Source organism: Anoplolepis gracilipes, chromosome 1 (genome assembly GCF_047496725.1).
Source record: "Anoplolepis gracilipes chromosome 1, ASM4749672v1, whole genome shotgun sequence".
In the NCBI taxonomy this organism is placed as follows: Eukaryota; Metazoa; Arthropoda; class Insecta; order Hymenoptera; family Formicidae; genus Anoplolepis; species Anoplolepis gracilipes.
The window spans coordinates 17846071-17859830 of record NC_132970.1 but is presented as its reverse complement, the minus strand read 5'-3'; the positions used below and the strand labels follow the sequence as shown (position 1 = coordinate 17859830).

At 34.1% G+C, this 13760-nt stretch overlaps 1 protein-coding gene across 1 annotated transcript; it reads left to right on the top strand.

The window, feature by feature from the left end:
- Positions 1–555: 555 nt before the first annotated feature.
- Positions 556–13542, top strand: LOC140673427 (uncharacterized). The gene is made up of 8 exons (XM_072906416.1): positions 556–1411; positions 3675–4167; positions 4666–4762; positions 5578–6359; positions 6471–6647; positions 6961–7223; positions 7311–8116; positions 8559–13542. The coding sequence occupies exons 1-8, from the start codon at positions 1365–1367 to the stop codon at positions 8621–8623; spliced, it is 2730 nt and encodes a 909-aa protein (XP_072762517.1). The 5' UTR covers positions 556–1364; the 3' UTR covers positions 8624–13542.
- The last annotated feature ends 218 nt before the right edge of the window (positions 13543–13760 follow it).

Below are 13760 nucleotides of genomic sequence, written 5' to 3'. Positions count from 1 at the left end.
AAAAAAATTTAATTTAAAAAAAAATTTCGTAGCAAAAATATTAAATCTTAAAAGTCATTGATCTTTATTACAGACTTTAAAATAAATTCCTCAAGTTTTTGATATTAGAAATCTGTCAATGCATTATCTATAAGAGTATATCCGAATTAGAAAAATGGTTTATATAAATATGTAGCAAGCAACACACATTATTATGAGCAGGTTGACAAATGTAATATTATCCTTATTCGTCTTTCTAGCAGATTCTTCTGTGAGACAGTATCATATGTTTTCTTCTAAACTGTCAAACTGTCAAACGTCAAACTTGTCAAATGCAACAGTCATGATGCGCGCGAATATCTAGATACAACGCGTCCAATCGACATGATATATTTCTAGTAACTTACTAGATTCGCTATTTCGTTGTCGCGATCGCAAATTTTTACAAACACATGGAAATCTGCGGGGTCGTGACACGTGACATGAGAACGTCGCTTTGCGCGTGTTGATCCGAAGCGGCAGGTTTCCGATGTCTTTTCGAACGCAAGCATATGAACGGTCTCGCGATTTGATTGCCCGACACATTATTCGCGATAGCATTTCGTAAGCGAGCGAGAGAGAAGCATGAGCGAAAGATAGAGAGAGAAGGAGAGAATGAGAAGGAGAGGATACGTGACGGAGAGAAAGAGAGCGAATTCGCGAGTTATCGCAGCGAGAGTATTCACGGCGGCGAATATACATCCCATATCGTGCGAGAGAATAGACGTGTTTATTCGCTCTGCGCCAAGGATATACGCAGGGAGAGCTACATATAAGGGGAAAGAACCCGAAGCTCGCGGCCGTTGACGCGTTTCTTCGTAAACGTGAGAGGAAGATCGTCTTCTCGCGATCGCGTCTCGTCGACCTTCTCCGATTCTCGGTTCTGTCCTTCTGTCTGTCTCGTTTCTCTCAGTGCGCTCCCGTGGTCCTCGCAATCGTGTGTGTCTCTCCACGCCACATCTGACTCTGACGTACGATATATATACACAGCCTGCTGCTGCGAATGTGGACACTTTACGGTTACGGTGCGACGTGCTATCGCTACCGCCACTGTGCGCCCTCGGCGAGACCAGCCGTCGTTCACCGTCGTACTCCGATGAGTGTCATCGGACGCTTGTGAAACGGTTCTCGTTCGACAAAAGATCCGATTGTCAATTCCGATTACGCTGCCAGCAAGAACGAGAGCGACGGAGAAGAAAGTGAAAGAAAGAGAGAGAGAGAGAGAGAGAGAGTAGAAGAAAAAGCGAAGGAGAGAGAGAGAGAGAAGAGAGAGAGAAGAGAGGCCGCCCGCTGACCGTCCGCTCCACACTTTCCTCCCACTCAAGTGGTATCAATGTTGTCTGGCAATGGTGTGTAAGGAGAACGTGGTATCATGGTTTGGGAATCTGTCCAGGTAATGTGTGCGTCGGGAGGAAGCGTCGTGTCGCGTCGCCCTTTGAGATATTTCAGGATTAATTTTGCGTAACCGTCGACGCGTCGTCGCCGTCACACGACCCGCGATGATGCGGTATCGAAGGCCTCGACGCCGTGTATCATGTGTGATATTTGTTCCAACGTACTAGAACGAGACGATCTCTCTGTAACTTTGCCCTAACTCTCGATACACCAAAATATATATACGTATATCACGTTTTCGAAATTGCAATTTTGTCTCGTGCATCATTACAAGTCTTTAGATAATGTTTTTGATGTATAATCTAATTACGTTTCACTATGCTACACACCACTTCCTGCTTATATTACTTGTCAACTACTGTTCCTTGATTTAACTTATGCGAGTTAGACACTTGTGTAATTGTCGTCTCGTAAGTTGTAGGTTTTTTTGTACGAAGCGACTCTTTTGGTCATGGAAAACTACTTTTTATTCTTTTCGCATTGGTTTTATGCATCTTTGCACTTAATCTACAATCATTAAATTGTTTTTCGAATACGAATATGTAAATTCTTGTTGATACAACTTTTATATATATATAATAGTGTAATATATAAAATACAATAATATGTTATCAACAAGTCTTATTTTTTTAATGCTATGAATTAGCAATTTTATTATAAAAATAAACTTATAATAAAAAGTACAATAAAAAAATTTTAAGACAAATATATATATATATATATATATATATATATATATACATATCACTATCTCATTTATTTGTATATATTATATTTAGACTTATAAAAATTATGATATGATAAATTAAAAAAATCCTGATAAAATAAGATTGCTAAGTTATATTACGAAAATCTTTCAGTTCCTTCTAGTACTTTTCTGTTCTAACAAAATGCAATTTGATTGCTGCATTTAATTATACATTTTTCTATTTATGAAATGTTTTCAAATGTAAATTTTTACAAATAACATATTATTAATAATATATTATTTCAATACTTATATAAATAATGATCTATATTTAATTTTGAATACATTAGCACATGATATTACAACTATTAATGATTGCATAAGACAGCTATATTGCAATATATATAGATATAAATTAGAACATATATGAACTACTGAAATAAAATGTATGGGACTATTAGTTTTTTACATGATAGAAATTTAAGTTACAAATAGGGGAAACTAGTGTAGTAGAAACATGTATTTTGTCTTTTTAATTGCTAATCTCTCTTTGTAATATTAGTAAAAAGTTTAAAATTAGCAAATTGATTACATTGTTTTAATCATCATTTATTTGCAATCTATGTAAATGCATTTATTCGATATATAAAATTCAAATATATTTTAAAATTCCTTTAAATTTTAAAATTTATGTAATTTTAACTATTTATTTAATATATATTGACAAAATTGTATTCTCTTTCTCTTTCTGATCTCTTCAAACATTTTAGATTTTGAAAGAGAAGTTGTTGTACCCAAAGATATATATTTGGAAACATTTAATAAATATCTTTAGATACAACATACTTTTATTTTTATTTTCTTTTTTCATAATAGTCTAAAGTAAAATAAAGAGGAGCAAAAAGGTCATAATAAAATAAATGTGAAAGCAGTATTCAAAAGATATTTCAGATTTATAAAAATTGCAAATATCATAAAGCTTCCAAATTCAAAGGTATCACAGTGTCCCCTATATTATTGAAGTCTTATAATGCATTTCTTAATTTCTAAAAAAAAATATAAATTAGATATTAATAGTTAATTCAATAATCTTTTTCAATGCTATAAATTAGCAATTTTACTATAAAAATAAACTTATAATAAAATGTACAATAAAAAAATGTTAAGAGAAAAAAAAAAAAAATATATATATATATATATACACACACATAGATATCACTATCTCATTTATTTGTATATATTATATTTAGATTTATAAAAATTATGATATGATAAATTTAAATCTTGATAAAATAAGATTGCTAAGTTATATTACAAAAATATATATAATTATGACAAATGTATACATATTTGATAAATGATGATGCAAAATAGATGACTTAATTGTCTATTTGCATCTCTCTAAATATAATAAACACACTCCAAATTTAATAAAGAATTCATTTAAAGAGAAGTTGAATTGGGATAAACAATTAATATTATAACGTTTACAGTTGTCACTTTAAAATAGAAACATAAAGATGATTAACAACTATATATTATGTTGCTAATCTAATTATTTTTATTTGTTTAGTTATAAACGTATCGATGTGATGTGCACATTGCTGAACATGTGCTTGCCCTTCGAAGTACGATACCTTGGCACATGCGTCGAGGAGATCGGCAAGCGGGACTATAATGACCTGCGCGACACGGAGCATCATGCGAACAACGTCTCCGACGTGGCTGAACTGACGACCTCCAGCGTGACAGATAAGCGCACGCGAAGAAAACTGGCTCTTTATATGGCGCTATTGCACTCTTGCAATTATGCCTGCGCGGTGATTCTGTACAAGAATCTGTCGAATCTCGAGCATCAGGAGATCACCAATCTGATAAATGGAACCACCTTTAACGTGGACGATCAACCTCTGGAAGAGTTGCTGCTGCTGTATACGATGGCACTGAATCATCCGGCCTTCACGTATGAGCAGAAAAGCGTCTTCGGCAATATATTCATTAAACTTCAGGAGGAAGAAACTCGTCTGAATTTCACAAAGATAAACTCTTCCTTTAAGCAGACACAAGTATGATATTCCACCTTTTCCTCTTTTTCTTTTTCAATGAAAAAAGGCCAACATTTATGAAGCTTGAATGTTTTTCTTTCATTTATTGCCTTGTGTTCCATATTTTCTAAATCATTATTCTTTATTCTTGGAAAGTAATGACTGAAATTTTGTAGAATTATGTAACATACATAGGTTCTACAGTTATTATCAAGTTAAATCACATTAATACATAATGAATTTAATAATTTTAATTTAATAAAACATTTTAATACATTCAATACTGAAATTATAAATTTTTATGTAATGGTATATATATATATATATATATATATATATATATATATATATATATATATATATATATATATTAAATAAAAATTTATGATTATATATGTAGAGATATAATTATATGTAATGATATAGGTAATAATTTTAGAAAAAATTGGATACTATTGATTATATAAATGCATATTATATATTTTGTGCAAACGTAATACATAATTTAAATTTATACAGAGCTGTACACCATGCATGAGCACGAATGAGAGGCTAATGGAGCCTGAGATACCGAACAGCTGTTTAATGCCGCCACCGCCGATGCAGTCTTATCACGGTACGCTATATCTTGCACGTTCTAAATGTTTATTAACTCGGAAGAGAAACATTTGACAAAATACAATTAGAAATTTTGCACATAGGATGTGGTAAGGTGTACTACGTGATAAAAAGCGACTTAAGCTTCAACCAAGACTTCGTTTTGAAAAGAAAAAAATTTGATTAATTATTTTTATATATTTTTATTTAATTTAAGGTGTACTAACGTTTAATTGATCAATTAAAAAACAAAAATTCCTTTGCTCTAATTGGTCAATTAAATGAAGCATTTGTAACGTCAATGGAATGTACCTTTACTTAATCATCTCAATAGTTTAAATTTAGTAGGGAAAATTAGTTACAGTAATATGTCATATATTACATGTTAATAGTTTTTGTTTTTATATTTTTTTACTGTTATATCAGAGCTGTTTGTATTTTATCTTGATATTTTTTCTTTTTAAAAAAAGGATTTTAAATTTTGTTTTACAAAATCTCTTTTTTTTACAAATCTTATTTTTTTAAATAAATTATTTTAAATAAACAATTATGTAAAATATGTTTTCTGGAAAATTTTTTCATATATACTGTAAGTGAAATAAAAGAATTAATCGTGAACAGTTTCCTTTTCAAAACAAAAATGTCACTATAATAATTTTTATTTTATATTTATTATGTTTGATATTATTTCTAATTGAACGTTTTTGTATTGTAAAGTTCTTTATCTATAAGAAAAAACGATTTAAAATGTAATGAGATAAATTGATCGTTTTATAAATCTGTTTCTTAAATTTAAAATTGCTTCAGTATATTAACATTATGTGATACTTACAGGAGAAATCGCAATGAGGAATGCTATGGTCACCGGAATGCCACCCGGCCTCACGATACCTCCACCAGGATTATGCCTGCCCGGCCCGGAGCAAATGCCTATGGGATCCGGCGGTACTACCCAATACGTTCATCTCGGTTTCCCATCTATGAACCATATACCGCCAGCGTGGACGGGTCAGGTTATGATGGGAAACCAACTGATGTATCACAGCAACGACATGTTGGCTTATCCACCTTCTCCCTTAGTCAGCCGTCAGTCCTCGCCGTCTCAGTCACGATCCCCTAGTCGCAGCAACTCGCCGATGGGTCGCGGCAGGAATAACGTCAATCCGCGCACTTCGTCCTCGCAAGTCACCCAGTCCAATACGAATACCCTCACGACATCGTCGAGCGGCTCCAATAGTCAAACGAGTATCTCCGGCTCGAACAGCATCAATAGTAACAACAGTAACAACAGCAGTAATAGCAGTAACAACAACAATTCTCTACCACCCCTACCAGCGCTCGGCGTAAGCAGAAGTCTTCCTAGTCAACAGCCGTTACTCCCGTCGTCGCGGCCCGTTCCTTTGCCTGTCACGAGCATGTCGACCTTCTCTCGGCACAACTCTGTCGACAACGCTCCATCGTCCACTCTGATTCCGGCGACTCAATCGAAACAACATCCATCACTGCCACGGCCGCCACCGCTCAGGTCGTCTGGTTCTGGCGATTCTCTCCGGGAGACTCTAGGCAAGGAAATGCCAAACTTTAAGAGCAATCTGCAAAACTTCTCTCTCGACGAAGTAAGCAAAAATTTTTTTTTTATTGCTGCTGTCAAATGTCGGACGCAGCTTATAAGATACATTCGCGCATGTTTGAATAATTAGATATTAAATTTTCCATATGGATTACAGATCAGTAGGTTGAGCGACGAAGATTTGAGAGACATCGGCTTGACATCGAACGCGGTAGGACAGTTGAGAAGTATAGTCAAAAGTCAAACCAACGGCTTAAATCAGATTTCAGCGGATAAGAAGCTGGACAGTACTAGCAATACCACGCATCCGGGCACCGAGACCATCGAAAACGAAGTAAGATTTATATATATTATAATATGTGATATAATTGAAGGATAAGAATTTCTCAGTTAATTTGAACTGATTTTTTTCTCAAAGATGAGAAACAGATTATATTGTAGTTTTCAAATTTTAACTGATAAAATAAAAAATATTCAACAAATTAAGCTTCAGTTTTTATGTATTTTCTCTTGTTTTATTTTAATAAGCTTCAAATATTTCTTTGCTAAAAAAGATTAAAAATGTAAATGTGGTTTACATCACTGTACATTCTAGTTGTAAATTAATATCTTTTATTCAACATTTTATAAATTATTCCGATATATAGGGTGTACCAAATATGGAGAGCTTGGGTGATAACAGTAATTCAAGCGGGAAGTCGATACCGTTACAACAGGAACAACATCCGGCGATGCATAATTATCAAAATCACGTAACCACTCCCAATGTACGGCGTTATCCCATGCCATCGATAGATCCCGCTCCAATACAAATGTATCCTGCTCCGCCACAGATGTACACAGCTCAAAATTCATCATGTTATGCTTGTCTTACTGTACCAGTAGCTGGAATGCAAAATCGATTTTCAAGGTATACACAAATTTTAATTAAGATTCAACGTAAAACTTAGATAACATATTTAATATTTAACATTGAATGTATATTTGTATATTTCAGATGCAATGCTCAGCACATGTATTGCCTTGCGCAACTGCAAGCGCTGCGGCTTGACTCCGAGAGCAGTCGGCACTGTTCTCAGAGCAGTAGCTCTGACAGTACCGGTAGCAGATCACCTCCGGAGACGCCGCCAGCTGCACCGTGGGTCGGCAGCGACAATAATAATATTGCGCCGCCTGTCACCGATCACATGAATTCGGTGCATTCGACGGCAACGGCGCCGCCCCCGCATATCGCGTCAGCATCGACGTCCCAACAGCCGATGCAGTCGTCGGTGCCACCGGAGAGCAGACAACTCACTAGGAAGAATCCGCGTACGATGCGACAGAAAAGTCAGGGGATACTGAACGGAATCGGAAACAACGGGAACAACGGTGGACCACCGAGTTTACCGCACTGCGTCTCCTTCCCGCCACCGACGCATTCGCAGCTCGCGTATCTGCACGGGCACGCCTTTCCGGCTGCGTTGCGGCCCGGTAACAGCGGTATTTACTCCAACTTCTTACACGGTCCGTCCGCGCGACCAGCTTACCCGGCGGCGTATCAACCGAACGGTGAGATCATGTATTCGTATACGGGACATCCCGCTGCCGCGTCCGGTAGTACTCCACCGCCACCGCCGCCACCGAACGCGGCGGCTGCTGCGACGCCGGTGCCAGCGTCGTACATGCCACCCACGTCAGTAGTGACGTACGCGGCCGCGACAGTGATCCCGCCTACAAAGATCTCTTGCTACAACTGCGGTAGTAGTAGTCACCTCGCAGTAGACTGCAAGGATCAGACAATGGAGGACCTCACGAAGAAAGGTACGTCCTCCTAATGCAATTGAGCGCATTGCGTAAAGAGAAAGCTTTTTGTAAGCTACGCTTCTTATTTGCGTTATACTCATAACAGAATTAACTTTATTCAAACTAATTCCAGTGAACTTTATTTCGACAAGATTTCAACTTAAAGACAGTTACTGTATAAAATAGCACTCAAAATTAAAAATTATACAATGTTACAGAGAGATTATAATTAAGGAAAAAAGTTATTCAATATTGAAAAAAGGATTGATCTGAAGTATTGAAATCCTATATAAATTAGTTTAGTATTTATAGAAATTTTTTTTTTTTTTTTACAAAGGAGAAGGAGGGGTATTTTTTTTATAGTTGATAGCACACTTGTATGGCACATAAGTACTGAGTTCAAGTTTTAATTGTTCACAAATTGTCATCACGAAAGAACACAAAATCCTTTTAATTTCAGCCCAGTACCGACTGGATTATACAATAATGAAGCAGCCCGGGGAATGCCCGAGTTCCGACAAGTGATCCCCTGCCACGGACCACTCCGCTACCACTCGTCACAATGATCACCGCCACTATGACCGCAACTATTGCCATCATCGTCATCACCAATACCATCACCGCCACCAAAAACAACACCGCCACCACCAGCAGCAGCACCATCACTGTCATTCTAACCATTACCACCAATATGTCACCAATGTGCACCGATCTAAGGACAAGACGTTGCGAGATGACGACCGTTACCGTTCCTCATTTCAGTTCTCGGTAATTTTTCTCAACGTCCTATCATGTAATCAGGATGATAACGATGACGACGCTAATACTGACGCTGACGCTGACAATGACGATGACGGTGACAATGACGCCGATGCCAAGCACGACAGTGACGAAGTTTTTCTAACCGAGAACGTTTCGCGATTCACGGTACCGGGTATATCTTTTGCAAGTTCTTATGTATAATAGTGTGATCGCAAAGTAATTTAATATTATGTAAAAATAGGATGTAGTGTATCGTGTACAAAGAAAGAACAGAGGCGAAAAAAAAAATACGAAAGAAATAATCGAGAGGCCGCGCCATACACACTGGAACACAATGTCTTGTCTGTGTTTCTTTTACCGTAGGACACCGTTTCGAGAGGTTTTTGAGTTTAAATAATGACTCGCGTCCTAGCAACATACCTGTGAGCTACTTATCACTGTGACTCCCAATCTCTACAGTGGTCTCCTATCCTCCTTCCTGTATCCCCAAATTGTTCTCTTAATAATTAGCTGTAAGAGAACCCGTGAAGAATGGATAAAGAGTGCATTGTGCTCCAAACAGGGGTAAGGAAGTGAGAATTTATGAGATTTGACTATTTAGCAATCGACACTTTTACTTCTACTATGTCTATGCTATTATCACTACAATTAAACTATATTACGTCTACTATCGCCACTGCGCTACGACATTTTTATGTATATATATTTTTCTCAATTCTTATACGCGCGATGAATTGATAATGACATGTGAAAAGAAAAAGCGTATAATATATATGTGAGATAGACATGTATGTGTGTTTATGCGTGAGTATATCGCGCGTGTGCGTGCATATGTATCTATGTGTAGATGCGAGAAAGAGATAGAATGCAAGAGACAGAGAGAAAATAAAAGCTAACAAGAGAAAAAGGGAGAAGATGAAAGAGGCAGAAAAAAAAATAGAAAAGAGTGAACAAGAAACCAAAAGTGTTCGATCATCTAGAGCCGTCGTTGCGCTCCTATGTATGTTTGTTCCGCGTACGCATGTGCGTGAATGTGTAAAAATATGCGCGAAATATATATTATATACTTTATATATATATATATATATATATATATATACGAATATATGAAAAAGATATATATGTATATATTATATATAATATATATTTCGTAATTATAAATATGTCTGCTGTTCACAATTCGTTTCTTATCTTACTGATAGCTGTAGCTAGACGGCGATTCTTATATTATTATTATTTATACACGAGTAGTCATGCGATTGCACGTGCATTTGAAACTATTTTATACGACTTTTACGACCGATCATCGGTGTCTTTGAACGCGGAATCAAGCGTGAAGCCTTTTTTTTTTACGCGTTTGATTGCAACAACATTAGTGTGATTAAGCGTGGTTAATCTCAATCTTTTTTCCCTCTCTGTACATCTGTATTTCTGTCTACATTATAGAATTATTATTTAAAACAGGAGAATCAAGAGCGATTTTTTCCCGCGCTGTTAACATCTTGAGAACTGCAGATTCTTAAGAAGCATAGATTCTTACGCAGATTTCAAGGCATTTTCAGATTGGATTAATAATGAGATGTACAATGTATTCTACACTTCAAAACTACAAAAATACACAAGTTATTCCTTCATCCTTTCTTAAGACATTACTCTGAGATCTTTCATTTAGTTTTTAAGCTAATATAGAAGTGTATAATACATCTGCGCGCTTTATTACACAAGGTTGAAAATTTTCCTGGTTACATATGTTATGCGAGTTTTGATTTAATAACGGGAAACGAAATGGGTTAATTAACCAAAGCTACAACACACTGGTTGGTGCAATGGTTTTTTTTTTAGAGAACAAGTGCGCAGGCTAAAACCATATATGCGTAAAACGTGGCAGCCAATTAGCAAAAAGTTGCTGATGCATTTATAATTGACTTTCAATGAATGCCATGCATAACTCGAACTCTGCAACATAAACAGAGTCGGATCTTGAAAATGAATATTCTTTCCGTCATAAAAAAATCATAAGTATATTTTCTTATATGAATGGTAACAGTGAAAATAGTCCAAAAAAGTGAGAACAAAATGTACCGCACGAACTTGCAAGATGGTTGAAAAATAATAACTATAAAAATTGAGAATATAGGAGGAAAAATTATGAGAATAATTAAAATGCTATACATTGACGAGAAGTAAAAAAAAAAAAAAAAAATATCGAACATTTTCTGAGAAATATATAAAATCAAATTTTATTTGATTATTTTTGAAATCGTCAAACTCGTTATTAACTCAAAGTTTTTCGTAGAATGAAACCAAACTAAATCGGCTGTCATGAATGATAGAAAAAACCGAAATTCATCAAATTTCGTTAAACTAATGCATTTTGTTTAATCACCATAGGTTGCAAGTAAAGGATTACTTATTCTATAGCTGTGCAAATAATATAATGAAATAATGTTATTCTGTCATTTCATGTGTATATTACTGCGATCTTTTGTGTACAACAAATTTGGAAAATAGGGAAGAATGAAAAAAGTATTTAATATCAAATGTCCGCCGAGGTTTCGTGACTTGCAAATAAGTTGCAATTTTTCGAGACTCGCATTTCTTTCTTATTATTGTAAATGCATTTTCATTAAATCCTTTATATAACATTGCAACGAAATTGCTTATTAGAAATGCGACACACGAAAATAGAGACGCTTGGCACTAATTAAGGATTCAATGTGTTTTAACGAAAAATCAAGATAGAATTTAATGATGATAAATGCGTTTTTTTAAAAAAAAATATATTCATGTACAATCTCTGTCTTTAATTTCAATGATAAATTCTCTGACAAATTTACGATTTTTTTTTAACAAAAATATCTAGATATCGATAATTTAAAAAAAATTGAGAATATGAAAAATTGAAAAAGGAATTTTTCACAAACTTTAGGAGAGATTAAGACTGCGTGCGAAGATCCGTTTACGTGCTAAAACTGTTCTATATTATTTGCTGAAAGTTGAACAAGAATAGAACATGCTCATAGTGCTAAAAGTATAATCTTCGATTGCAGCCTAAATAGACAATAAAATCGCATTCTTTAATTTATTTAAGGTATATCTTATTTTAATAAAATTTATATGTATATAAAGTTCTCTTTATAATTATTTTATAGTTACTCTTTTAAATTACAAAGATAAATTGTAAATCTACGAGAAATGTGTTACGAAGATTTCTTTTTGAATTTTTTTGTTACGAAAAAGTATACCAAAAATTGGTCAGAGAATTCATCATAAAAATTAAGTTGTGAAACATCCTGTATATCCGACTATATTATTATAAGTTCTATTCAGAAAATGACATATTTTTTATTGCCATATCTTTTTTAATTGCATCTTTCTATTGCTCTATCTTTTTTTAATTGTAATTTTTGATTGTTAGAATTTGGACAGCTTACATCCTTTTTCTCGCCATAAAATCATGAAAGAACAATAAATAGCACTTATTAATTAATTTATGGAAAAATTGATCATTCGCAAGTCATTGGCACTCACAGAAAAAAATCATTAAACGCATTAGCAAATTCATTTTAAAATTTTTGACGACCTTGTTTCTTTCAAGTTATTGTTTAGATACCAATTATCTCGGGAAGGTTTCACGGAATTATTTTTTTGATACGAAAAATCAAATTAGAAAAAATGGCGATTAAAAATTAATATAAAAAGTTTATTTAACATTATATGAACGTTATAAATGTTTGACGAATTCAGTCTGAAGAATCTAAACTGACAATGAAATCTTAAAGTAAAAATTTATTTAAACGAAGCTCAAATATTATCAAGAAAGATATTTAAATTATAAAAAAAATGGAATCAAGGGTAAAATAGTAAAATCTCATGTCAAGTGTTAGCTTAGGACAGATTTCTTTTTCACTCTCACACTTTTTTTAGTTTATCATTGAATCTGTAACTGGAAAATATTGACGGACAACTCTTACACACTCTTAGACTCTTATTCATTATATACTTTACGCTAATCATTTTCTGTAGTTTTTGCATGCATCATTTTTTTTATTTTTGCATATTAAGTAAATTTCTCTGCGAGGAAAAATCGGATAGGCGCGAAATGCCGTTCCTGGAAAGACGTTGGCTCTAACAGGTGCTTGTTACTAAAATTGGCACCGGTTTAAATATTTTTAAATGGATTAAATATTGGGCATTAGACGTTGCAGTTCCTGTTACTGTTAAAAATTACAAGAATGTTAGAAGAACGGCTGTCGTATATATGTACATACATATATTCAAGTATTAGAAAGATTGATAGAGAAAAAGTGGGCTTGATCTTCGCGTTCTTCGATTTTTTTAAATGTAATTCGAAAATCGAAGCAAAGTCAATAAAATATTTTGGCATTGAGTTAGATAATTTATAATGCGTTTTTGATAATGTCATTTTCATGACATCGTCGGTTTGATTTAAATTTAAATCGCGCGTTCCAGTATTAAAATCTTTCAAGAACTACAAAACATAAGAGCACAACACAATGGGAAATTAAGAAAAAAAAAAGTACAAGACTCTATCAAATAATATCGAGATTACTGGTTGAAAATTTGATAGAGATCAAAATAATCGCTTGGATTTTTTAAGCGTTAAGGCAGGTTGATTACGTCCGTTGTTAAATATGTATCAACAAAGTGTGTCGAATAAAATTTGTATAATCATTGTGAATAATGCATATTACTGTTTATAACTTGTGAATATGATATTAAATTAAAAGAAACATTTATAGAGAAAAGATCAATCAAAAAGAAAAGTAAAAAAGAAATCCACTCTAGATTAAATTATGCATTTGTCACAAGAATGTAAAGGGAGTACAAGATGTGTATAGTAAAAGTAATAAAAATATATATAAAGAAAAGTATATAT

Bases quoted from the DNA above. Each gene is read 5' to 3' on its own strand.
- LOC140673427 (XM_072906416.1), top strand. From the start codon at position 1,365: ATGGTGTGTAAGGAGAACGTGGTATCATGGTTTGGGAATCTGTCCAG. The intron at 1,412-3,674 runs GTAATGTGTGCG...TTATTTGTTTAG, and splicing joins TGGTTTGGGAATCTGTCCAG to TTATAAACGTATCGATGTGA. The intron at 6,360-6,470 runs GTAAGCAAAAAT...TATGGATTACAG, and splicing joins AAAACTTCTCTCTCGACGAA to ATCAGTAGGTTGAGCGACGA.